At 44.6% G+C, this 26,042-nt stretch overlaps 2 protein-coding genes and 1 non-coding gene across 5 annotated transcripts in view; 1 reads left to right on the top strand and 2 right to left on the bottom strand.

The window, feature by feature from the left end:
- Positions 1 to 517, bottom strand: part of POLR1D (RNA polymerase I and III subunit D) — a 32,921-nt gene extending 32,404 nt beyond the window's left edge. The window contains exon 1 of the mRNA XM_045162561.1: positions 351 to 517. Within this exon, the coding sequence (XP_045018496.1) occupies positions 351 to 376 (26 nt within the window). The 5' untranslated portion in view covers positions 377 to 517. The remainder of the gene's footprint in view (positions 1 to 350) is intronic.
- A 290-nt stretch (positions 518 to 807) lies between these two features.
- On the bottom strand, positions 808 to 1,884 carry LOC102400385. Its single transcript, XR_006639895.1, has 3 exons — positions 1,802 to 1,884; positions 1,179 to 1,264; positions 808 to 1,037 (listed from the first exon to the last, which is right to left on the bottom strand). It is a non-coding gene; the product is annotated as an uncharacterized LOC102400385 (transcript).
- Positions 1,885 to 2,081: 197 nt separating this feature from the next.
- The window catches only part of LNX2 (ligand of numb-protein X 2), an 89,947-nt gene continuing 65,986 nt past the window's right edge, over positions 2,082 to 26,042 (top strand). For 2 of the 3 annotated variants that reach the window (XM_025262869.3, XM_025262870.3), the window contains exons 1-2: positions 2,082 to 2,240; positions 3,149 to 3,256. The gene's annotated coding sequence lies outside the window, so the exon portion shown is untranslated. The remainder of the gene's footprint in view (positions 2,241 to 3,148; positions 3,257 to 26,042) is intronic. The other variant, XM_025262868.3, reaches the window with a different exon arrangement.

Below are 26,042 nucleotides of genomic sequence, written 5' to 3'. Positions count from 1 at the left end.
GCCAAGCCCATCACTCGGGGAACGGTATCTTTTACTGACTCTGGCTGTTCCTAACGGGGATGGGCCGTTGGGGACTGAACTCCGCTTTAACAACCCGTCTTCCCTCCTTGGTATCTAGTGCACTGAGCGTCTCCACTCAAGCAATCCAGCTCTCCCCTCCTCCACCCCTTCCCAATCCGGGGCCCCGTTCCCCACCCTGGCGCGCCCACCGCGCCCCCTCCTCGCCCGTCCTCCCGGTCAGGCCCTCGCTGCCAGGCCGGGCCGCGGAGGCGGAGGCCCTAGCCAGCCGCCGGCTCCCAGGGCCCTGCAATGCCCGCTCCTCCCGCCCTCCCCACCCCCTCGGCCGTTACCTCTCCAGCTCCTGGTCCTCTTCCATGGCGGGGGCGGCTTCCGGGATCCTCAGGTGGCGCGGGCGGGCCGGAGGCTCTGCCCCATGCCTCGAAGCGTGCGGGCGCGGCAGGCAGACAGGCAGGAAGGAAGAACCGACGGAAGAAGTGCGGACGGAAGGAGAAGGGAGGAGCCGCAGCGGCGCGGCAGGGCCCGGCTGCTGGGCGGGGCGTGAAGGCTCCGCCCCTGGCCCCGCCCCTGCCCCGCCCCCGGCGCGAGGAGGGTGGAGGCCGAGCCTGAGCCGCTCACCTGAGCTGCTGAGTGAGCCCGCCCCCCGAACCGGTGGTGGCAGACAGGTGGAACCGGGCTCCTGCCCCGCCCCGAGGCCGAGACCTGCCTGTGGGCGCCAGAGCTCGGCCCTTGGCACTTGCCCCCTAAGGTGATGGCAGACGGGGCGGGGCCTTACCTGACTCCCTCAGATCCCCTTTTCCCCCTGGGGCCAGGATCAAGCCTCTTTCTGACTTGCTGCTGGCCCCCTGGCAGTGTAGCATTGTCAGTCGCTTCAGTCATGTCCGGCTCTTTGCGCCCCACGAACTGTAGTCCGCCAGGCTCCTCTATCCATGGGTTCTCCAGGCAAGAATACTGGAGTGGAGTATTGCCATACCTTTCTCCGGGGAATCTTCCCGACCCAGGGATCGAATCCAGGTCTCCTGCATTGCAGGCGGATTCTTTACCATCTGGGCCACCGGGGAAGATCTTGGCCCCATGGGGGACGGGATTAATCCCAGCTGGACCCCGCCAGCCCCGGGAGGCCTTTCCGGGGACAACGGACAGCTATAGTTGATCGATACCTTTTGATGAATTTCACAACAGTACAAGATGCACGTGTAAGACGGTATTTGTCTCATCCGCGATCTTGAATGGTTTCACAGCTCAACTGGGTCAAAGGACAAGCGTTTGTTTATTTTTGCCGGGGGGGAGGCGGGAGTGGGGGTGAGGATGAGCGAGTTTGGATGTAAACCGTCCCCATCTCGCATCCCCATCCTTTCCTTCCTGGATCTTTTTCTCTCCCTGGAGTACGTCCTGCCTCGCTTTGGACACGTCCTTTCCTTTTCACCCTTTTGGCCTCTTCAACCTCACCCGCGGAACCTCCCTCTCACCTTCGTTCCCAGGTGCTCGTGCCCCCGCCTCGGCAGCCTTTCACCACCCAGACTCGCTTTCCGCGCCTCGACCCCTCAGGTGTTCTTTACCAAAAACCCCCCTTCTCCCTTCCTGTCCCCCCTCCCCCCCGCCAGCTCCCGTCCCTTCCCCCCACCCCGACCCCCGCTGTCCTCTCGCCCGACACGCCCACAGTCCAGCTTTCCGGCGCCACCTGTTCTCCTTACCCCACCCCGACCCCCTAGATGTTCTCCGCCTCCCCCAGCTGTTCCCCTGTCCTCGCGCGGTCGGTAGTGAGCGCAGAGGCGGCACTGACCCGGTGCCGGGGGCTTCAAGGCGGACAGCAGAGGGGATGGCTGGGGTTGGGAGGGTGGAGGGAGGGCGCGCGGCGGGGGGGGGGCGGAGCGGGCTCACTCTAACCCGGAGTGACGGCCCGGGCCCGGCCCGCCCTCCGCGCTCTCGGATAGGCGGAGCCGCCCTGTGGCCCGCCCCCTCCCCGCCCTGTGCCGCTGCCAATTGGCCGGGGTGCGTGTCGGCTTGCGTGGCTCGGCCCTGGCGTTCGCCCGCGGGAAGGCAGCAGGGGCGGTTGAGGAGCGAAGTCTTGACTAGAGTTTGCTCCTTGCCAGGAAATCTGCGGCGGCGGTGGCGGCGCCAGGTCCCGGCGGAGCGGAGGCCAGCTGGCCCCCGCGCTCCCTCAGCGGGGCCGCGGAAGCGGAGCCGACGCTCGGCTGAGGCGCGGGAGCCGGGCTCACCCGGTGAGTAACTTTGCCCTGCCCGCCACGCTCGGCGCCTGCTCGCGGTCCGGCCGCGCCTCAGGTGCGGGCGGCGTGTGGGGTGTGGGGCGTCGCGGCGCCCGGGAGGCGGCGGAGGCGGGCGGCCGCTGCGTCCTTCGAGCTCCCCTGGCCGGGCCGGGCTGCGGGGACACGGGGTCCGGGGAGGAGGGCGCGGGGCTGCCGGGCGCCGGCGGGTGGCCTCGGCTCTGACAATCTTGGGGGTCCCGGCCGCCGGGTGGCCGAGCTTTTTGCGTCGTATGCTCTGGTTTTAGGGAGGGGAGAGGTGGGGTGATATTTTTGTCCCCTGAGTATCTGTGGCCGTGGGTGAGAGAGCCACCGGCTGCCTTACCCGGACTTGTCCCCTTTGAAAGGAGCGGGGCGAGGTCGTACACTCCGTCCCAGCCTGTTGCCCGCGAATTCTCACCTTTCCCTGGAGGCTGGAAGAGAGACGTGACACCCTCGAGGGGGGTAATTTGAAAACACGGCCCTTGACTTGGAAGCAGCCGCACACAAAGCACCGTTCAGAAAGGACCTCACTCGCTTTTCAGAACCTCATGCCCAGATCTAGACGAAGGACTTGCGGCTTAGATGTAGCGTCTCTTCGGAGGTTTCTGTGTGCATTTACGGTTATGAATCAAGAGGTTCAGTATATGCCAGGAGCTATAGTACGCTCATGCCTGGGCTTAACTCTGGTAGATGGTTGCTTTTTAAATTACAGAAATGAAGTTGAGCGAAAAGCAGTGGCGATTCAGAAGGGGGAAAACAGTTGTGAGCTTCGGTTTATTGCAACTGTCTTCGCTTTTAAAATTTTGCATTCTGGCCGCAGTCATACTAATTTCTAAATTAGTCTCAGGACAGATTTTGATTTTTTTTTTCTCTCTTCCTTGCAGCATACTGTGACGTAGCCCTGTTGAGTTCATCCCAGTAGATCAATATTATTTACTTGGATAGATTTGATTCCCATCTCCTCACCCCTTTAGACAACGGACTTTCATCTTGTATCCTTTTTGGCCTGTCCGAGCTTTCTAGAGCCACGAATAACAAAAGTTGTGGCCTTTTAGCTTGTCCAAGTCCTGCACGTGAGTTTTCCCATAGGAGGAAAAATATAGGCCTGTTTGTAACCCGGGCAAAATAACTGCTGCTGCTTTTAATGTGGCCCACCTGTGTGTTACCATCCCTAATTCTGTACTTTGTTCCTCTCCTTTGCTCATCAGGTTATACTTTTTCTACTCTTTTTTCATTCAGCAAATGAGTGTCTTCTGCAAACTGGACATGCTTGGCAAGGGTCAGCTCTTGCCCTGAACTGGCTCACAGTGCTGTTTGGAAGCCGATATATGCCTCTCTTCGACCAGCCACCTGAAAGCGATTTGAGCGGGTATTGAGGGACCTTAAAAGAGGGAGAATTTCTGCCTGGAGTTTGTTAGGGAAGGCCTCACACCTGCACTTACTCTTCAGGTGGCTGGGGGATTTTCATTCTCTGCAAAGGGACTAGCGTGTAGGGTGTTGCTTTATGAGAGCCGCATCTGGTTGCTCTGGCTGAAGAACATGGTGTCTGCGGTTGAAGTCGTGGTCAGGGCCTGGGATGTGTTATTCATTTCGGAGCACTTAGCACTTGGCCTTGCTTACAGTGGGCACTCAAATATTTATTGAACTGGGTTGAACAGGAACATAAAGGGTTTTGTGTGCCAAATTAAGAAATTTGGACCTGATCCAGTCAGCAATACGGAGCTGCCAAGTTTAAGCAGGAGAATGTCATGATAACATTTGCCTTCCAGAAGGATGTCTGCGGCAGGCTGAAGGTTGGTGGGGGTCCAGATGGGAGGTAGGGAGCCGGCGCAGGGCCTCTTAAATCCTGGAGGGTTTAAGTGCTCAGCATTTCTCAGTTTACATTGTCTGGGTTTGGATCTGGCTCTGTCACTCATTACGTAACCTCTTTCTTCTTTAGGGTCTTCACTTCATAGGATTTGGGGGAATAAAGCTTGAAAAACATGTATGTTACTTAGAATAGTGCTTGGCACATAGGAAGGACTTGGTAGATGCTGTTTTTTGTTCTCTATGAAGGCAGTGGAAGTAGAGATGATGTGGCATCCATGAGGTATAATTGGTCCAACCAGATAGGTGACTACGAATGATTAATGAGAGAGGGATGGTTCGGAGGGTTTTTGACTTGGGGGCATTGGAGTATGCTGGTTAAGCTGGCTGTGGAGTCAGAACGGGGTTGAATTCCATCACTTACTCTGAGCACTACTGTCCTCATTGAACTTTGGTTTCCTAACATTTAGAAAATGAAGTATACCTGTCTAGTGGGGTTTGAGGATTAAAGGAAATTACGCATTAATGCCCTTGGCAGAGTACCTAGCACATTACAAGTGCTCAATAAATATTGGTTGTTCCTGAAGTGGTTATGACACTAAAGAGCTAGTGGAATGCTGGAAGTTACGAGAAGGAACAGTTAGGAACAGTCGTGGTAGGGATGGGGAAAGGAAGATAGTTTGGGACCAACCCACTGAGGTACACATGGGTGGTTGAATCTGTGATGCCGTTATTAGATAGATGTGTCAGGCAGGAGCTAGGAAAGAATGGAAGATAAAAAGATCAAGAGCTCATATAAAGCCTTTGTGAGTGTGGTCAGCTTTAGGGAGATTTGCAGGGGGTAGGAGTGGGGAAGTTTACATTATTGCAGTGCCAGGAGAGTTGCTGTCACATGCTGGGCATCTCTAGCTCTAAAATGTGTTTTGGTCACCATCACAAGGGAACTCAAGGCTCCTGTAACCTGGTGGGCCCTTTGCCCTCATCCTCTGCCTCCTCTTCTCCTTTTTGATTGCTCCTCTCAAAATCCCGGTACTTTTTAATTTTATTATGCAGAGCCATTTAATTTTTCCTGGGGCCAAAGTTCACTTTAGGCCTACCTTCCTATATCAAAATCCAAGGTTTCTAGAAGAATCAGAGGTCTCATCTAATAGGTTTACTTAGGAAGTAATGTTGGTTCTAAAAATAGATGTATATAAGCATATTTTAAATACATATCTGTGTATATCTTGCATGTACAGGTACAGTTGTAGAAGACTTAGTCAGGCCTAAAATGATTCTGTTAAGGGGCCTGGGAGATTGACAAACTCAGTCCCCTTCAGCTTTCCTATCATACGTCTCTCTTCCTCAGAAAGTACAAAACTGAAAAAATCTGTGGTTACATAAGTTTTTTGGTCAGTCGAGTTAGAAGAAACGGCTGTTTTGTGTATTCACTGATGAGAAGTTGTTAAGAGGAATTTTTTAAGAAGCAAATGTTGGTGATGTACATTATGGTGATGGTGATAGAAGCATCCAGTCAGTGTGCTTTTAAAGAGGCAGATATGTAGGCTCTGTCCTCAGAATGCACACTTCGTAAGAGCAGGTATCCTGATTTGGTCACTGCAGTAGAGTCCCCAAGTCCCAGAACCAAAGATACTAATGTAGGCATGAATAAATGAATTGGATCCATTGACTTTGATCTGTCTTGGCCCACAGACATACTGAAATCTTTGGAACAGTCATTGGTCAGAGGGAAAACAAAAGAGGCATTTGAGCCAGCCAAGCTGCTTAAAGTACTCTATGTTCTTATAGAAGATACCGGAACAGAATTTATGGCCATTATGATTCAGTGATTTTAGTGCCAGCTGCTGTAATTTATTTGCATGATTCCCTTTTTCTCCCCTTTTACTGTGATTGTTGTGGGGTGTAGTTGGGAAGAAAGGTTTCTGTAGGGGTATTGCCTTGTTCAGAGCTAAACTGATGACACCTGTATCGTCATTTTGTCCTCTTATTAGTAAAACTCCAGACCAGATAAGAGATGAAAGGAGCAGAAGTGTTGTGGGTAGAGAGGGCCAAGCACAGTTTAAACCTTAATTTCCCCACCCTTGAGGTCTCCTTCTATTCTTTCTGATGATCAGGGTCCTTCATCAGAGTAATTATGTGGAGAATTTTGTTTCTCAAAATTGGACCGGGAAGGCAAAATGAGAATTAGAAACAAATGCAGAAAATAGGTGATGGGCGACTAAAACTTTACCTACACAGAATATATATGCCTAAGTATACTATAGGAATTACATATATCGTGTATTTACGTGCTTACTGTATGTATAAGCATAAACTACCATGTGTCCACTTAAAAAGCATTCCATTTGCATGTAAACAAAATAAGTTTTGTTTCCTCTATTGAAAGAGTAACCTTCAGTTCAGTTCAGTTGTTCAGTCGTGTCCGGCTCTTTGCGACCCAAAGAGTAATCTTCAGTTCAGTTCAGTCGCTCAGTTGTGTCCAGCTCTTTGCAACCCCATGAATCACAGCACGCCAGGCCTCCCTGTCCATCACCAACTCCCGGAGTTCACCCAGACTCACGTCCATCGAGTCAGCGATGCCATCCAGCCATCTCATCCTCTGTCGTCCCCTTCTCCTCCTGCCCCCAATCCCTCCCAGCATCAGAGTCTTTTCCAATGAGTCACCTCCTCGCATGAGGTGGCCAAAGTACTGGAGTTACAGCTTTAGCATCATTCCTTCCAAAGAAATCCCAGGGCTGATCTCCTTCAGAATGGACTGGTTGGATCTCCTTGCAGTCCAAGGGACTCTCAAGAGTCTTCTCCAACACCACACTTCAAAAGCATCAATTCTTCGGTGCTCAGCCTTCTTCACAGTCCAACTCTCACATCCATACATGACCACTGGAAAAACCATAGCCTTGACTAGACGGACCTTTGGTGGCAAAGTAATGTCTCTGCTTTTGAATATGCTATCTAGGTTGGTCATAACTTTCCTTCCAAGGAGTAAGCGTCTTTTAATTTCATGGCTGCAGTCACCATCTGTAGTGATTTTGGAGCCCAGAAAAATAAAGTCTGACACTGTTTCCACTGTTTCCCCATCTATTTCCCATGAAGTGATGGGACCAGATGCCATGATCTTCGTTTCCTGAATGTTGACCTTTAAGCCAACTTTTTCACTCTCCCCTTTCACTTTCATCAGGAGGCTTTTGAGTTCCTCTTCACTTTCTGCCATAAGGGTGGTGTCATCTGCATATCTGAGGTTATTGATATTTCTCCCTGCAATGTTGATTCCAGCTTGCTCTTCTTCCAGTCCAGCGTTTCTCATGATGTACTCTGCATAGAAGTTAAATTAGCAGGGTGACAATATACAGCCTTGACGTACTCCTTTTCCTATTTGGAACCAGTCTGTTGTTCCATGTCCAGTTCCAACTGTTGCTTCCTGACCTGCATACAAATTTCTCAAGAGGCAGATCAGGTGGTCTGGTATTCCCATCTCTTTCAGAATTTTCCACAGTTTATTGCAGTCCACACAGTAAAAGGCTTTGGCATAGTCAATAAAGCAGAAATAGATGTTTTTCTGGAATTCTCTTGCTTTTTCCATGATCCATCGGATGTTGGCAATTTGATCTCTGGTTCCTCTGCCTTTTCTAAAACCAGCTTTAACATCAGGAAGTTCACGGTTCACGTATTGCTGAAGCCTGGCTTGGAGAATTTTGAGCATTACTTTACTAGCGTGTGAGATGAGTGCAATTGTGCGGTAATTTGAGCATTCTTTGGCATTGCCTTTCTTTGGGATTGGAATGAAAACTGACCTTTTCCAGTCCTGTGGCCACTGCTGAGTTTTCCAAATTTGCTGGCATATTGAGTGCAGCACTTTCACAGCATCATCTTTGAGGATTTGGAATAGCTCAACTGGAATTCCATCACCTCCACTAGCTTTGTTTGTAGTGATGCTTTCTAAGGCCCACTTGACTTCACATTCCAGGATGTCTGGCTCTAGGTCACTGATCACACCATCGTGATTATCTTGGTCGTGAAGATCTTTTTTGTACAGTTCTTCTGTGTATTCTTGCCACCTCTTAATATCTTCTGCTTTTGTTAGGTCCATACCATTTCGGTCCTTTATCGAGCCCATCTTTGCATGAAATGTTCCCTTGGTATCTCTAATTTTCTTGAAGAGATCTCTAGTCTTTCCCATTCTGTTGTTTTCCTCTATTTCTTTGCATTGATCGCTGAAGAAGGCTTTCTTATCTCTCCTTGTTATTCTTTGGAACTCTGCATTCAGATGCTTATATCTTTCCTTTTCTCCTTTGCTTTTTGCTTCTCTTCTTTTCACAGCTATTTGTAAGGCCTCCCCAGACAGCCATTTTGCTTTTTTGCATTTCTTTTCCTTGGGGATGGTCTTGATCCCTGTCTCCTGTACAATGTCACAAACCTCCATCCATAGTTCATCAGGCACTCTATCTATCAGATCTAGTCCCTTAAATCTATTTCTCACTTCCACTGTATAATCATAAGGGATTTGATTTAGGTCATACCTGAATGGTCTAGTGGTTTTCCCTACTTTCTTCAATTTAAGTCTGAATTTGGCAATAAGGAGTTCATGATCTGAGCTACAGTCAGCTCCTGGTCTTGTTTTTGCTGACTGTATAGAGCTTCTCCATTTTTCGCTGCAAAGAATATGATCAATCTGATTTCGGTGTTGACCATCTGGTGATGTCCATGTGTAGAGTCTTCTCTTGTGTTGTTGGAAGAGGGTGTTTGTTATGACCAGTGCATTTTCTTGGCAAAACTCTATTAGCCTTTGCCCTGCTTCATTCCGAATTCCAAGGCCAAATTTGCCTGTTACTCCAGGTGTTTCTTGACTTCCTACTTTTGCATTCCAGTCCCCTATAATGAAAAGGGCATCTTTTTTGGGTGTTAGTTCTAAAGGGTCTTGTAGGTCTTCATAGAACCGTTCAACTTCAGCTTCTTCAGCATTACTGGTTGGGGCATAGACTTGGATTACTGTGATATTGAATGGTGTGCCTTGGAAATGAACAGAGATCATTCTGTCGTTTTTGAGATTGCATCCAAGTAATCTTAGAGTTCTTTTAAATACCACATTTCCCTAAAGTATGTAATAGGGGGCATTGTAAAAAAATGTTTATAAACAAACTGTGAGGACCTGTATCTTATGTAGAATAGGTGTCTGGTGTTGGTGGTTTAGTAGCTAAGTAGTGTCTGACTCTTGCAACCCCATGGACTGTAGCCTGCCAGGCTCCTCTGTCCATGGGATTCTCCAGGCAAGAATACTGGAGTGGTTTGCCATTTTCTTCTCTAGGGGATCTTTCCGACCCAGGGATTGAACCTGGTCCTCCTGCATTGCAGGCAGTTTCTTTACCAACTATAAACAGGTGTCTACTTGGCTTTAATAAAGCTCCCAAAGGCTCTGTTGGTTATCACTTTGTTTTACTGATAAAAGTGAAGTAAGTCTGGTATATATTTGTACCCCGTGCCCCCTTTACCCCTCAGATAGGGATTTTGGCTACCAAAATTAAAAATTAATCCTTTATCAGAGTTCTTAATCCTGTTCAATTGAACTATCTAATTATTGAGCAAATAAATTGAAGTCCTTATGTCTTATTTCATTGTTTTATTCTATTTCCACTTTTCTTCCACATGATTTTAATGTTTGTAGACTTCCAATTTAATTGTATTCAACAAGCAGCGTACATGATGGGATTGACACTGGGCTGTGTGGGACACAAAACATTCTCTGCCCTTGGAAAGGTTAAAATCTTAAAAGATGTTAAGTCAGAGTTAATCATTCTGAGGCAGAAGATAGATGGACCCTGGGTTAGACATTTACAACTAGCCTCCTGTTTATGCTTTGAGACAAAGATAATAACAGGAACAGGATAAGCAGCTGGATTTAGTCTCCTGTGGACGCCAAGACAACAGTGATGGCAGGAGCAGAGAAGGGCTGAACCCTGGCTAGGTATGGAGGTCGCACATTCCTCATTCTTGGGGTCAAGGCAGTATCCCAGATTACACATGCGCAGAAAGGGTCCTCAAGGGAGGGGGACACTAGCCCATAATATGTCCAGTCAACCTCCCAGAGACCTTCACGCTGGAATCCATCTTGGCTAAAAGATACACAGACACACAGGGGAGGGCCATGAGTCAGACCAAGTGTGGGGTTAAAGCAAGGTAATTGGCCGGAGGGAAACAAAGACCCAGAAAACTGCCTCCATATAGCAACCAGGGCTTCCCAGGTGGCTCAGAGGTAAAGGATCTGCCTGCAATGCAGGAGGCACAGGTTCAATCCTTGAGTCGGGAAGATCCCCCGGAGAAGGGAATGGCTACCCACTCTAGTGGGAAATCTTGCCTGGGAAATCCCACCTGGGAAATCCCATGGATAGAGGAGCTTGGTGGGCTACAGTCCATGGGATCACAAAAGAGTTGGACATGGTTTGTTCGGTCACTGAGTCATGTCCTACTTTTTGCAATTATGGACTGTAGCATGCCAGGCTTCCCTGTCCTTCACCATCTCCCAGAGTTTGCTCAAACTCATGTCCGTTGAGTTGGTGATGCTATCCAACAGTCTCATCCTTTTGTCTTCAGTCTTTCCCAGCATCAGGGTCTTTTCTAATGAGTCAGCTCTTTGCATCAGGTGGCCAAAGTGAAGAGCCAGCTCATTAGAAAGGACTCTGATGTGACTAAACAACAAGCCACCCCAAAAGCACTTGACTCTTTCTCTGAGCTCACCTGCATGTATTTTTCTAATAAACAATTTATCAGTTTCTCTTTTTTCCGTCTTTTTGCTAAAATTCCTTTGCAAAGAAGGCAAGAGCCAGTACCCTGCTTCTGGCCAGTAGTCCCTGGTGGTCTAGTGGTGACGATTTGGTGCTTTCACTGCCACAGTCTGGGTTTGATTCCTGTTCAGGGAACTGAGATCCCACTTCAAGCCTCCACCCTCCATGGCCACCCCCACATCATCTCAGAGCATGACGAACACCTCTGACTTCAAGTACCTTGTCTCCTCTTCTCCTCGACCTTCACTTCCACTGTCCTTGGACATTCCCCCAGTTCTCCACATTAGACCTTATGTTTCTGTACCCTTACCTCTGACCGCAGCCTCTGAGCCTGTCCTTCCAGCTGTCTCACACCCACAGTCCCTCTTCGGTGCCCTTTGGGCAGGGACAGTTTGCCTGCCATCCTGTTTATCCCACCTCCCATCCTGTTGTATTAACATCTGTGGGATCTATATTTAAGCACCTGGAATATGTCTCCCTGGCACCTTAGCTTCGCTTGAACTTGCTTTTGTTCTGTGCCTGCTTCATTAACTCTGCTTCTCCCTGAGTTATTTTGGCAATCCTGTTAGAAGGCCAGGCTCAGGGAATCACTTCTCAAACGGCCCCTCCCCTACATTCCCCTCAGGCAGTTCCCTTTATTTGGCACCTACTGAGTGCTGCGACACTGAGCTCAGAGTTCAGCGGGCCAGAGTATCTCACAGAGCTTACATTCTGGAGGAGATGGACATTCGGCAAATAGCAGCACACATTATAGTCACAAATACGGTAAGTGCTTTGACGAGAGAGAGAGCTATGCTGTCCAGCACGGTAGGCACCTGCATGCGCAGCTCCTGAAACGTTCCTGATCTGAACTGAGATGTGCTGTCACTGCCCCCTTCCCGATTTTGAAGACTTAGTACCCAAAATGTTAAAATAGCTCAGTAAGTTTTATATTGATTACAGGTTGAAATGATAACCTGGATATATTGGGTGAAATAAAATATTCAAACTAGTTCATTCACTTGGCTGCTGGAACATTTAACATGGTAGGTGTGGTTCATCTTTGGTTGGGTACCTGTGGTATGGGGTGTTGTGGGGTGTTGTCAGGGGTATAACAAGGGAAACTAATCGAGTCTCTGGGGAGCTGGCTGTCCCTGGAACCACCCCGAGGAAGTTGTCTTTGAACCGATATCTGGTTGTGTAGATGTTACAGGTAAAGCCTTCTCAGAGGAAGCAGCAGAGGAGGGTGGCACTTTGCAGGAGGGTGAGGAGGTGGGTAGCAGAAAGTTGGGAAAGTGCAATGGGAGATAGGGCCTGGGAGGTAGGTAGGGCCGGGTCATGTGGGCCCTGTTGGCCCTAATCAGGCTCTTGTTCTTCGTTTCTCGTGAATGATTCTAGACTGTCCTCATTCAGAAACCTTTTATCAAACCCTCTCTTTTGCAGCCTGCAGATAATCTGATCAGTTCGTGAGCACCTGGTTTGCTTTAGCAGATTTCTGTCCCTCTCTTTTCCAGCTTGTCTGAATAAGTCTCAGTTGTGTTAAAGGCTCATTTTTCCATGTGCCCATGATCCCATCCTTCAGAGTCTCTTTTAGGAGACCTTCATCAACCCCCTTCTGTACTGAGTCTCTTTCTCCCTGATGGCTTTTTCACCTACAAATATACTCCAGTTCCAAACTTGTAAAACAAGTACCATTGACCTTACATCTCCTCTAGTTATTGTTCCTAAAAAGTAATGAAATATTTTGCAATTTAATATTTAAAATGTATAATGTGTTAACATGTCAATATAATTATATTGATATATATAATTAATAAGATTTGACTTTTTCATATTATGTATTTGAAATATGGTTATACGGTTTATTATCCCTTGAACAACGTGGGGATGAAGGGCACTGATCTTCCCAGGCAGTTGAAAGTCCATGTACAACTTAGGGTCAACCCTCCCTGTCCACAGTGCTCTGTATCTGATGATTTCAAATGCAGACCGTGCAGTACTGTAGTATTTGCTGTTGAAAGCAAGCTGTAAGTGGACCCATGTAGTTCAAACTTTTGTTGTTTAAGCCTCAACTATATTTTACACGTATAGCCTATCTCTTCAAGAAAATTAGTGATACGAAGGGAACACTTCTTGCAAAGATGGGCACAATAAAGGACAGAAATGGTATGGACCTAAGAAGCAAAAGGTATTAAGAAGAGGTGGCAAGAATACACAGAAGAACTATACAAAAAAGATCTTCATGACCCAGATAACCACAACGGTGTGATCACTCACCTAGAGCCAGACATCCTAGAATGTGAAGTCAAGTGGGCCTTAGGAGGCATCACTATGAACAAAGCTAGTGGAGGTGATGGAATTCCAGTTGAGCTGCTTCAAATCCTAAAAGATGATGCTGTTACAGTGTTGCACTCAATATGTCAGCAAATTTGGAAAACTCAGCAGTGGCCACAGGACTGGAAAAGGTCAGTTTTCATTCCAATCCCAAAGAAAGGCAGTGCCAAAGAATGTTCAAATTACCGCACAATCGCACTCATCTCACACACTAGCAAAGTAATGCTCAAAATTCTCCAAGCCAGGCTTCAACAGTATGTGAACTGTGAACTTCCAGATGTTCAAGCTGGATTTAGAAAAGGCAGAGGAATCAGAGATAAAATTGTCAACATCCATTGGATCATCAAAAAAGCAAGAGAGTTCCAGAAAAATATCTATTTCTGCTTTATTGACTATGCCAAAGCCTTTGACTGATGGATCACAACAAGCTATGGAAAATTCTTCAAGAGATGGGAATACCAGACCACCTTATCTGCCTTCAGAGAAATCAGTATACAGGTTTCTCAGCTGTTGTCAAGAAGCAACAGTTAGAGCTGGACATGGAACAACAGACAGTTCCAAATCGGGAAAGGAGTATGTCAAGGTTGTATATTGTCACCCTGCTAATTTAACTTCTATGCTGAGTATATTATGCGAAACACTGGGCTGGATGAAGCACAAGCTGGAATCAAGATTGCCAGGAGAAATATCAATAACCTCAGATATGCAGATGACACCACCCTTATGGCAGAAAGTGAAGAGGAACTAAAGAGCCTCTTGATGAAAGTGAAAGAGGAGAGTGAAAAAGTTGGCTTAAAACTCAACATTCAGAAAACTAAGATCATGACATTTGGTCCCATCACTTCATGGCAAGTAGATGAGGAAACAGTGGAAACAGAGAGAGACTATTTTTGGGGGCTCCAAAATCACTGCAAATGATGACTACAGCCATGAAATTAAAAGACGCTTGCTCCTTGGAAGAAAAGCTATGACCAACCTAGATAGCATATTAGAAAGCAGAGATGTTACTTTGCCAACAAAGGTCCGTATAGTCAAAGTTATGGTTTTTCCAGTAGTCATTTATGGATGTGAGTGCTGGATTATAAGAAAAGCTGAGCGATGAAGAACTGATGCTTTTGAACTGTGATGTTGGAGAAGACTCTTGAGAGTCCCTTGGCCTGCAAGGAGATCCAGCCAATCCATCCTAAAGGAAATCAGTCCTGAATATTCATTGGAAGGACTAATGCTGAAACTGAAACTCCAATACTTTGGCCACCTGATGCAAAGAACTGACTCACTGGAAAAGACCCTGATGCTGGGAAAGATTGAAGGCAGGAGAAGGAGATGACAGAAGATGAGATGGTTGGATGGCATCACTGACTCAATGGACATGAGTTTAAGCAAGCTTTGGGAGTTGGTGATGAACAGGGAAACCTGGCTTGCTGCAGTCTGTGGGGTTGCAAAGAGTCGGACATGAGTGAGTTGACTGAACTGATCTTAGTGCATATACTAAATTTTCAGTGTGCAAAGTAAAAGGAATCTTATCAAGATAATAATAATCTAACAAAAGTATTTTATACTGCTTCAGTTTTTATTGTGGTAAAAAAAACCATGTCGCATAAAATTGACCATCTTGACCACTTTAAGTGCAGGTCAGGAGTCTGAGGTGTGTTCACATTGTTGTACAGCATGGTTCCAGAACGTTCTCATTTTGCAGAACTGAAACTCTGGACCCTTAACAACAGCTCCCCGTTTCTGCCTCCCACTTTGTCCCTGGTAACCATCATTCTGTTTTCCATTTATATGAATTTGATTGCTTTAAATACCTCAGGTAATTAGAACCATATAGTATTTGTCTTTTTGAAACTGGCTTCCTTCACTTCATATAGTATAATGACCTCACAATTCATCCATGATGTAGTATGTAATAGGATTTTCTTCCTTCGGAAGGTTGAATATTCTTCTCTATGTCTATACCCTTCCTCTGTTGATGGATATTTGGGTTGCTTCCGTCTCTTGGCTGTTGTGATGAGTGCTGCAGTGAACATGAGTGTACAGATCTTTCTTTGAGATCCTGCTTTCAGTTCTTTTGAATCCCAGTTCTTTCAGTCCTAGACGTGGATTTGCTGAATCATGTGGTAGTTCTACTTTTAATTTTTTTTAAAGTAGTTTTCTATAGCTGCTATACAGTTGTAAAATCTCAACAACAGGACTCAAGAGTTCCACTTTCTCTGCATCCTTACCAACCTTTTATCCTGATTTTTTCAGTAGTAACTATCTTAACAGGTATTTAGAGGTATCTCATTGTGGTTTTCATTTGCATTTCTCTGATTAGTGATGTTGAGCATCTTCTCATTATGCTTGTTGACCACTTGTAGATCATCTTTGGGGAAATGTCTATTCAAGTCTTTGGCCCATTATTAAATTGTGTTATTTTATTTTTGTTGTTGATTTGTAGGCATTCTTTCTGTGTTTGGATATTAACACTTTATCAGATACAAATTTGTGAATGCCTTTTCACTTCATTGGTGTGTCTTTTGTTTTAAAGTTTGATATAATCCTATTTGTCAATTTTTGCTTTTATTTCCTGTGCTTTTGGTGTCCTATTCAAGAAATCTCTATCAAATCTGATGTCATGGAACATTCTCCCTATATTTTGTTCTAGGAGTTTCATAGTTTTTAAAATCCAGATGAATCGTATTTTGGATACGGTGTAAGTAAGGATCCAAACAAAATATTTTGAACATATTTTTGAGACAGTATGTAAAAGCAAAAGGTCTGAAATACATGGAATCGTTTTAGTGGGAGGAGGAAATGGATGACATTGATGAAGGACACAGTTCTCAAATGGTACTTACTACAGGTGGCCCTTGAACAACAGGGGTTTGAGCTGTGTGGGCCCACTTATTTGTGGATTTTTCTTCTCAATAAATAGTGCTGCAGTACTACCCGGCCTGAGGCTGCTGCTGCTGCTGCTAAGTCGCTTCAGTCGTGTCCGACTCTGTGCGACCCCATAGATGGCAGCCCACCAGGCTCCCCCATCCCTGGGATTCTCCAGGCAAGAACACTAGGAGACCACAGATGCCAAGGGCCTGCTGCAAAGTTTAATGGCTTTTCAACTGGAATTTCTGTTTCCTTTTTGTATCTTATACTTGTGAGAGACACCAGTATGGAAACAGCAGCCTAAGGCTAGCTGAAGCTGCTTAAGGTGATTGGGAAGGAGCCAGGTATCAGACTGCATATGGTTGCTTTCTGTGTCTCTTTTACTAAATATGTAAGGTCAGTAGTCTGCCTTTTAAGACCATTCTGTCAGGGGCCCTTTGGTAAGATTTCAGAAGTATCCATCACAATTAGATCTCATATGAAATATTTATTAATCTCATTAATTTCTCTAATTTTAGGCTCTGTGCTTTCATTATAGATGAGATACATTAATTGATACTTCAATAGACTAATTTCAGAGTTTGTTAAAAATAGATATAGTTTTTCTGGGTCTCTGACCTGTTCTTTTTCCAGGTATATGGAGTATATTAGTCAGCATCTTTGAATGATGTGTCCACCTTTGAAGGTTTTGTTGTTGTTTAATAATTTGTGTCTGACTCTTTTGTGGCCCTGTGGACTGTAGACCACCAGGCTCGTCTGTCCATGGAATTTCCCAGGCAAGAATACTGTAGTGGGTTGTTACTTCCTACTCCAGGGGATCTTCCCAACCCAGGAATCGAACCTGTCTCTCTTGCGTCTCCTGCATTGGCAGGCAGTTTTTTTTTTTACCACTGAGCCACCAGGGAAACCCTTTGAAGGTATATAATAACATTAAGAAAACTTTCAGGACTTATTCTGAAAATCTGGATGGTGAGTTTTAATATATGTTAGCTGTTTACACAGAGGACTAAAAAAATTTTTTAATGAAACCATTCTGTAGGATACAGAAGGATGATAAAGTCTCAGCTTATATCTAATGTGTATTAACTTTTTTCTTATAAAATGTTTACATGTTATAAAGTTGCTCAGTGTGATTTTAGTCTGTGACAATGTGACTTAATTTTCCTTCTTTATAGTTTGGATTCAGAGGCAGTAAATCAAACCTGATCCTGGAAGAAAGCAAAATAGACGATTAGGTAGTTCTGAAAACGCTTATTCATAGTACAGAGTTCTTTACGTGTCCATAAAGAATTATTCTTGGTTACTTGAGCTTCTTGAAAACAAAATTGCTCTGTTAATAGAAAACAGATTGCTCTCACAGCATACTAGGATTTAAGGAAAGATAATCTATGTGGGAGATAAAGCTTGATGTTCTTGATAATATTTGTAATTCAATATTAAAGTAGTAACATCACCATCTTAAAGAATGTCTTTCTATTTTCTTAAAAGAGAATTGAAAAAAATCAGAAATTGAGATGAATCAGATAACAGTTTTATTACAGTTACTATATTTTGATGCAAATATGGTATATAAATGGTAAAACATAAGCATAGAGAGTATTGTGGCAAGGTGAAAGTTGATATATCATTACAGTTATAAATTGTAGGTAAAGAGTGGGAGCCACCCTGGTGGCTCAGTGGTAAAGAACCCACCTGCTAATGCAGGAGATACAGGTTCAATCCTGGGTCCAGAAGATCCCCTGGAGGAGGGCATGGCAGCCCAGTCCAGTGACCTTGCCTGGGAAATCCCATGGACAGAGGAGCCTGGCAGGCTACAGTTCATAGGGTTGCAAAGAGTTGGACACAACTGAGCGGCTAAATAGCAACAAAGGTAAAGAGTAGTCTCGAGCAAATTTCAGTATTTTTATGACTGTTGGTCTGGAGACAGCTGAGGTGTCTTTTCTCCTGCTGACTATTTATTGAATGTCTGTTACACGCCAGGCACTGTTCTAGGTGGTAAGACAGTTCAGTGAACAAGACAAAGTGGGATCCCTGTTCTTACAGTGGGGCAGTGGGGCAGGCAGATTAATGAGAAGCATAGTGACAAATGCTGGGAAGAAAATCAGACAGTGTGGTCAGATCTCAGCGATCTGTTACACCGGTGGCTAAAAGCTACAGCTGGTCTTCAGGTTCAGCTATTAATATTTCTGCTATTAGTCGTCTTCTTCACCAGGAAAACTTCTTGCTAACACTGCCCAAAGGACACCAGTAGTCCCATCTGTTTCTTGCCCTTTCGTACCCTCTCCTGGAGATTTTTTACCCGGTCAAATGACTTCAAAGCAGAAGTGGGAAGGAAGGAAGAGGAGAAGCAGGGCATCTGGAAAACTGTGTCTCAGATAATCTGGCTCTGCATGGAGCTGAGGCTTTGTTGACTTTGTACCTGTCAGTCTCTCAACAGCACTTACTGTTTGTAGGTTCTGAATTAGGAAAAACAGAGCCTGCCAGTTATTAGGAAAGGGATCAAGGGAAAATGATTTTATCAATCTTTGCAGTTTTATTTTAAAGTTCTCACATCATTTCGAAAATCCATCGTCTGTGTCACTTTATATATCAGCTGGTGAGACTGTCTTTACGGTTGATGTGTAAGACGTTCATGCCCTGCTTTTTTTGGTACAGAAGAGTTTTCAGTGTGACCCATGACTCATCAGTTGACGTTGCAGAGCATTTTTAGAAACAAAGAATGCAATAGCAGATTTCCCCTGAGCAGCACTAATTAATGCAAGTAAATACAAGAAAACACAAAGTCGTCTGTATCTCCTGGTGTTATTACAGCTGTATGTTGATTCTTAGAAAAGTGTTACAACCCTGGACATTTCAAAGAGCTTAAGCAGAATAGGTATAAACTATGTTGTGGATCCTGAAAAAGATTCTTACTATGCAGCAGTCACTGCATTTCTCCCTTTCTTAGGATATAAAGTCACTTTGTAGATAAATACAGTACTTTAATATTAGGCTTGTGTTTTACTTATTTTTGAAACAGATGAAGCAGTGAAGAAAAGGCATTATCTTGGGGATACTACTTCATTTTTAGTGCTTCATAAAATTGTTTTTATTTTTGATGTGGACATCTTGTTTGTTCACTTAGCTTTTTAATTTCATGTATGTGACAACCAAGCGTGGCTGCTAGAATTTATTATTGTTTAGGTCACTCAGTCATGTCCAACCCCATGGACTGTAGCCTGCCAGGCCCCTCTGTCCATGGGATTTCCTAGGCAAGAATTCTGGAGTGGGTTGCCATTTCCTTTTCCAGGGGATTTTCCTGACACAGGGGTTGAACCCTCGTCTCCTGCATTGCAGGAGGATTCTTTACCACTGAGCCGCCTGGGAAGCCCTACTTCTGACTTTATCTCCTTTTGTACATGCTCCTGCCATGGCATACCCCCACGCACATAAAGTCAGTCTGTACAAATAGATACTTAATGAAAGTGATACTTGCACTTCTTTCCAACAACCCAGCTCCTCCAAAGTTGACTATCACTAGTTTTTTCTCTCTAGCCATGCTTTACACCTATAAACCCATGTGTGTATCTGTACAGACATTTTTAAACACATACTGTTCTGTACCTTGATTTAAATTAGCTAACAGACTGGTTTCAAATAGGAAAAGGAGTTCGTCAAGGCTGTATATTGTCACCCTGTTTATTTAACTTCTATGCAGAGTACATCATGAGAAACGCTGGGCTGGAAGAAACACAAACTGGAATCAAGATTGCCGGGAGAAATATCAATAACCTCAGATATGCAGATGACACCACCCTTATGGCAGAAAGTGAAGAGGAACTCAAAAGCCTCTTGATGAAAGTGAAAATGGAGAGTGAAAAAGTTGGCTTAAAGCTCAACATTCAGAAAACGAAGATCATGGCATCTGGTCCCATCACTTCATGGGAAATAGATGGGGAAACAGTGGAAACAGTGTCAGGCTTTATTTTTCTGGGCTCCAAAATCACTACAGATGGTGACTGCAGCCATGAAATTAAAAGACGCTTACTCCTTGGAAGGAAAGTTATGACCAACCTAGATAGCATATTCAAAAGCAGAGACATTACTTTGCCACCAAAGGTCCGTCTAGTCAAGGCTATGGTTTTTCCTGTGGTCATGTATGGATGTGAAAGTTGGACTGTGAAGAAGGCTGAGCACCGAAGAATTGATGCTTTTGAACTGTGGTGTTGGAGAAGACTCTTGAGAGTCCCTTGGACTGCAAGGAGATCCAACCAGTCCATTCTGAAGGAGATCAGCCCTGGGATTTCTTTGGAAGGAATGATGCTAAAGCTGAAACTCCAGTACTTTGGCCACCTCATGCGAGGAGGTGACTCATTGGAAAAGACTCTGATGCTGGGAGGGATTGGGGGCAGGAGGAGAGGGGACGACAGAGGATGAGATGGCTGGATGGCATCGCTGACTCGATGGACGTGAGTCTGGGTGAACTCCGGGAGTTGGTGATGGACAAGGAGGCCTGGCGTGCTGCGATTCATGGGGTCGCAAAGAGCTGGACGTGACTGAGCGACTGATCTGATCTGATCTTGTTGCTAGTCTTTTTGAAATTTAACTCGGTCATTTGTTGGTCTCATCTGAATTATATTACATTAAGAAAAATTGTTTCTCTTGAGAAACATGTGGTGGCTCAGAGGTTAAAGTGTCTGCCTGCAATGCGGGAGACCCGGGTTCAATCCCTGCGTCGGGAAGATCCCCTGGAGAAGGAAATGGCAACCCACTCCAGTATTCTTTCCTGGAGAATCCCATGGACGGAGGAGCCTGGTAGGCTACACTCCACAGGGTAGCAAAGAGTCGGACACGACTGAGTGACTTCACTTCACTTCACTTCAAGAAAAATTGTTTCTCTTGAGAAACATGTAAACATTACCATGCAGAGCTTTTCTCTGCTGATTATGATTCTAGGAAAAAAAAGATTATTTGAACTTTTTTTAAACTATACATCATACCCTGTTGCTTATTCCTTTTTAAAAATTTAATTATCTTTATGATGACGTAAGAGAAAATGGAGCATTTGCTGATTTCTACAGCCATGGAAAAGTAGTTGTTTAGTACATTTTATATTTTGCTAAAAAACTTAGTTATTAGAGCCTATTTGGTAAAAATTATGGTGAATTAAAAACTACTTGTTTAGCAAATCTCCTTGCTGATTTGAAATGTCTTGGTGCATCTTACAGTGTTCATCAGTTCTATAGGTTGTATATTTACAGCATTAACATTTGTAGTGGGCACTCTTAGGATACTTTGCAGTTTGAGAAGTGTTGAGAACATTGATTTTATTCTAAAAGTAGAGGGGGGAAAGCAGTCTTTTCATTGAATTCGATTAGAATACAGTGTTAGATGTGGAGGGGGAAAAAATAAATTGTTTTAGTGATTTAAGACTATCACCCTAGAAGGCTTTAATATTTTAACTGTATACAGCCTTCCTTTTGGTTGTGAGGTGTTATTGGGCAGAACTGTAGAACTGCAAATATGAATCATTGCAATAACTACCGTTTGAATGACAGCTCTGGCTGTCACCCTACTGGGAGCCTGAAGCACCCTGCACGGAGACGCCCACCCATGTGCATCCCCGGCATGTACAGCCCTTGTTTGGGGGCTTCTTTCCTGCCTGGTGAGTTCACAGCTAGGCTTCTATGACTCCGTGTCGTTATGTAATGGTTACCTGCTGGTTAGGTGGTCAGTGCTCTGAGGGACGGCTCTTCTTAATCTGTCAGATACACTTTTTATCCTCGTATAGTATATGGATACACATGACACTATGTATAGTATATAGTGCATGATACTTAAAAGGAAGTGAGAAAATTTGTGGATTGGAGAAGTGAAATCAGTGAGGATTGTAAGATATAAAAGTTAGAAAGTTAAGTCAGAACAAAGTTCTGCAGAGTGAAATTGGTAGGACTTTGTAATGGGCCAGTTGCGGGAGGTGAGGGTGAGGGCCGCATCACAGACAGCCTCTAAGTCTCTGGATTCCTTTGTCCCAGAGGGTAGAGAATCCGCCTGCAGTGCAGGAGACCCGGCTTCTATCCGTGGGTCAGGTAGATCCCCTGAAGAAGGGAATAACTACCGACTCCAGTATCCTTGCCTGGAGAATCCCATATTCAGAAGAGCCTGGCGGGCTACAGTCCATGGGGTCTCAAAGAGTCAGACACAACTGAGTGACAGACACTCTCCATGACCACATAACCAGTGCTGGGGACCTTATTCACTAGAGGGGACTGAGTTTTGGTGAAAATGATCTTGGGTTTGATTCTGAACATGTTATGCTATCTCTGAGACAACTAGGTATGTATTTTGTTTTATCAAACTATGAAGGAAGACACCTCCCCCCACATAGTTTTGTTTTGTGACTCCTATTTGTTTTCTCAGTCCTGTAAGTATAGTGTGATTTAGGCGTCTCTGGTCCTTGCCTGCGGAGAAGGCAATGGCACCCCACTCCAGTACTCTTGCCTGGAAACTCCCATGAACGGAGGAGCCTGGTAGCCTGCGGTCCATGGGGTCACAAAGAGTTGGACGACTAAGCGACTTCACTTTCACTTTTCACTTTCATGCATTGGAGAAGGCAATGGGAACCCACTGCAGTGTTCTTGCCTGGAGAATCCCAGGGATGGGATGCTGTCTCTGGGGTCACACAGAGTTGGACACGACTGAAGCGACTTAGCAGCAGCAGCAGGTCCTTGTCTGCCTGATGATCTTCCTGATCCTTTTCTTTACCAAATAATTTAGATGGACAGGTTGAATAAGCTCAAGATCAATTATATTCTTTTATGTTGCTCTTGAGGTATACTTAACAGTCCACAGTGGATGTTTGTTACAAAACACAAGTCAGAAGGTGACATTAGTAAGTATTGAGGTTTACTGGTCCTTTCCCTGTTCTCTCACTACCCTCTGTCCTCAATGACCTTATACCTACTTTTCATGGCCTCAGTGCCTCCATATACTAAAAACTCCGTACATCCCTCGTGCAGACCTGTCTTCTTGCCTGCCCATGGGACCTGGGTCCTGGTTAGGATGGCTGTCTCTCACAGTCATGTCACACTATGTTATGACCTCTCCTCCACCAGACCCTAGGGAATGGCACTGCCCGCTCTCTGTTTTAAAAGCCCGAGAATGACCCAGACATTTTCTCTTGCCCTCAGCCCTGCTCCCCCAATATCTAATTCATCCATCTAACCTTCTAAATCTCTCAGACTGCTCCCTTTACACCTCCACCGTATGAGTTCAAATTGGCTTTTTACTCTGCTGGCTTTTTAACCAGACTCCCCATCCATTAGTATATCGGGAATGCAGATCTCATCGTGTCAGTCTCCATAAGTAACCCTTCATTTGCTGCTTTCTGTTTATAGGATAAACACCTGAATCCTTAACATTGTCCATGGCGCTTTGTGAGTTACTTGTGTCCCGCAGACTCCCCAGCTTTCCTCACACCTTCTAATGAGCTTTCTTTCTGTTTCCTTGACATTCAAGTACTTTGAGCCTCCTTGTCACGCTTTCCTAATAACACATTATGTACTCTTCCTGGCTCTTACACATCTCTGTCCCTGGATGCCTGGTGTCTGCACTGGAGAAGCTCTGTGAGGGCAGGCACTGTGAGTGCTCCACAGTCACCCGGTGCGTGGCAGGCAGCATGACTGACAAATATGGGTTGAATGAATTGTGAATTTTCTGGCAGTCAGTTTCTGTACCTGTTATGTGCCATGTTTAGTAAAGTAAAGGGGTCAACAAGGTGAATTAAAAAAATGCATTATGTTTTACTGTTATGTTCTTTGCCTTCAGTCGGTTTCCATGGAAACAGGAAGCAAAAGATTGGGCTGCTGTAATAGTCTCTGGGTGATGTTTGCTGCCATTGTTAACCAACACCCAGAAACTTAAATATTTAGATCTGTGTTTCTCGAGTTTACCATCCCAAGTGTAAAAATTTGAGGAAAGTTGTCAACTATTCACTTTTTTTCCAGATATTCTTTTGAAGCTCTTTATTAAAATAGTCTGCCAGAGAGCAAAGAGTTGCTAAAACACAAGGATTGTTCTGACTAGATACCTTTGTTGTTTGCTTTCATTTGTATTGTTTGTCACTTGTTTTCTTTCCTTTTTTTTGTTTTCTTTCTTAATGAATGCTTTGTAAATAAGTGTTTTAGTTGACATTTACATTGTTAGAACAGAATTATATTGTCTGTAAAATAAGTGAACTTCTCTTACTGGGAATCTTAAGGTCAGACTGCACTGAGGATGCTAGTAGGGAATAGAGATAGTTGTATCTCAAATTATGTAACCCAGAGCTATTGGCAAAAAAAAAAAAAAAGAAGGGAATATAGATTTTGAGACATTAATATACACAGTAGTAGTAGATGGCCTTGGATGGCAGCGTCGTTGCCATGAGGAAGTGTAAAGGCTCCTTTTGTACTATAAAGGCACAGGAAGAAAGCTCTAAACATAGTTAAAACCCTCACATAGTACTCTCTCAGTACCCATGAGGACTGGTTCCAGGACCCCCAAGGTCACCAAAATCCAGGGGTTCTCAAGTCCCTGATATAAAATGGCATAGTACTTGCATATAATACTGTACGCATCCTCCCATATACCTCACATCATTTCCAGATGGTATAATGGTATATGAATAGTTATAAATACAATGAAAAAGCTGTATAAATAATTGCTGGTTTGCAGTAAATTCAAGTTTTCCTTTTGGGGACTTTCTGAAATTTGTTTACTTGGATATTTTCCACCTGACGTTGATTGGTTTCAGTGAATCTGCAGATGCAGAATCTACCTATACAGACGGCTGACTGGCCACCCTTTTATTTAAGAAGGCATTCAGAGCCTTGTGCTCCACTGCAGATATAAGTGAATGTTTTCCAGAAAGTGTTTAGAAAGATTGATGAACAGCTCAAAAATGGAGATGCTCTATGGTTATATTTATTCAGATTGATTTTGATATCTGAATGCAGAAACACAAAGGTATTTTAATTTTGTGCTTGTAAAAAGGAATGTCAATTTTGAAAGTTTTATTATGGTAAAAATTAAAATATAAAATTGTGGAAAATTCCTGTGAGATTAAGAAATCAGGTCCATCCAGCATTCTGGCCCTTCTATAAATAGCAGCATGTGTTTTCTTCTGGAAACAAGCCTCCCAGATGCGAACAGCAGAAGATAAATTATTTTCCTATAGGTCCATCATCCATTTATTTGTAGGACTATATGTGCGTGCATGTGTGCTCAGCTGTGTCCATCTCTTTGTGACCCCATGGACTATAGCCCACCAGGCTCCTCTGTGCATAGAATTTTCCAGTGAAGAATGCTGGAGTGGGTTGCTGTTTCCTCCTCCAGGGGATCTTCCTGACCCAGGGATCAAACCTGCATCTCTTGCATTGTAGGCAGATTCTTTTACCACTGAGCCACCAGGGAAACCCATTAACATATGTATGTCTGTGTATACATTTATGTGTGTGTATATACCAGAGAGTGTGTGCCACCTCTACATATTTACTTTGTACTTAATTAAGTACAGTATGTACTTTTAAAATTATAGCTCTGGAGTCAGAGTGCCTGATTTGAATCGTGGTTGCATCAGTTACTAGCTTTGGGCTCTTGGGCAACTTAATGTTTCTTACTTTCAGTTACCTCATCTGAGAAGTGGGGATGCTGATGATATCAAACTCAGGGTTATCATGAGGATTGAATCTGTTAATTCCCCAGTTTAGTTAATGCCATGCCTGATGGAGGGTAAATAAATATTAGCTCTTACAATTATCTCCTGAAACCCATTCCTTCTAGATGTCAAAATTGCCCCCATTAATCCCTGTTAAGACTGTGTTTCTTTATGACATGAGTCATATCCCTTTTGTCTAACAGCAGAAATCCTAATAATTCTGTCCCATCACATGTTCTAGTTCCTTTCACTCATTCTCATTTTAGTTGCCTGCTTCTCAGTCTTTTTCTGACTACACTGTGTTTTCGTTGAGGTTATCGGACATTGATTGACATTTCACTCAGG

The sequence above is a fragment of the Bubalus bubalis genome, chromosome 13 (genome assembly GCF_019923935.1).
Source record: "Bubalus bubalis isolate 160015118507 breed Murrah chromosome 13, NDDB_SH_1, whole genome shotgun sequence".
NCBI classification, from domain to species: Eukaryota; Metazoa; Chordata; class Mammalia; order Artiodactyla; family Bovidae; genus Bubalus; species Bubalus bubalis.
Note: the sequence above shows the minus strand (reverse complement) of the source record. Positions and strands in the feature narration are given on the sequence as shown.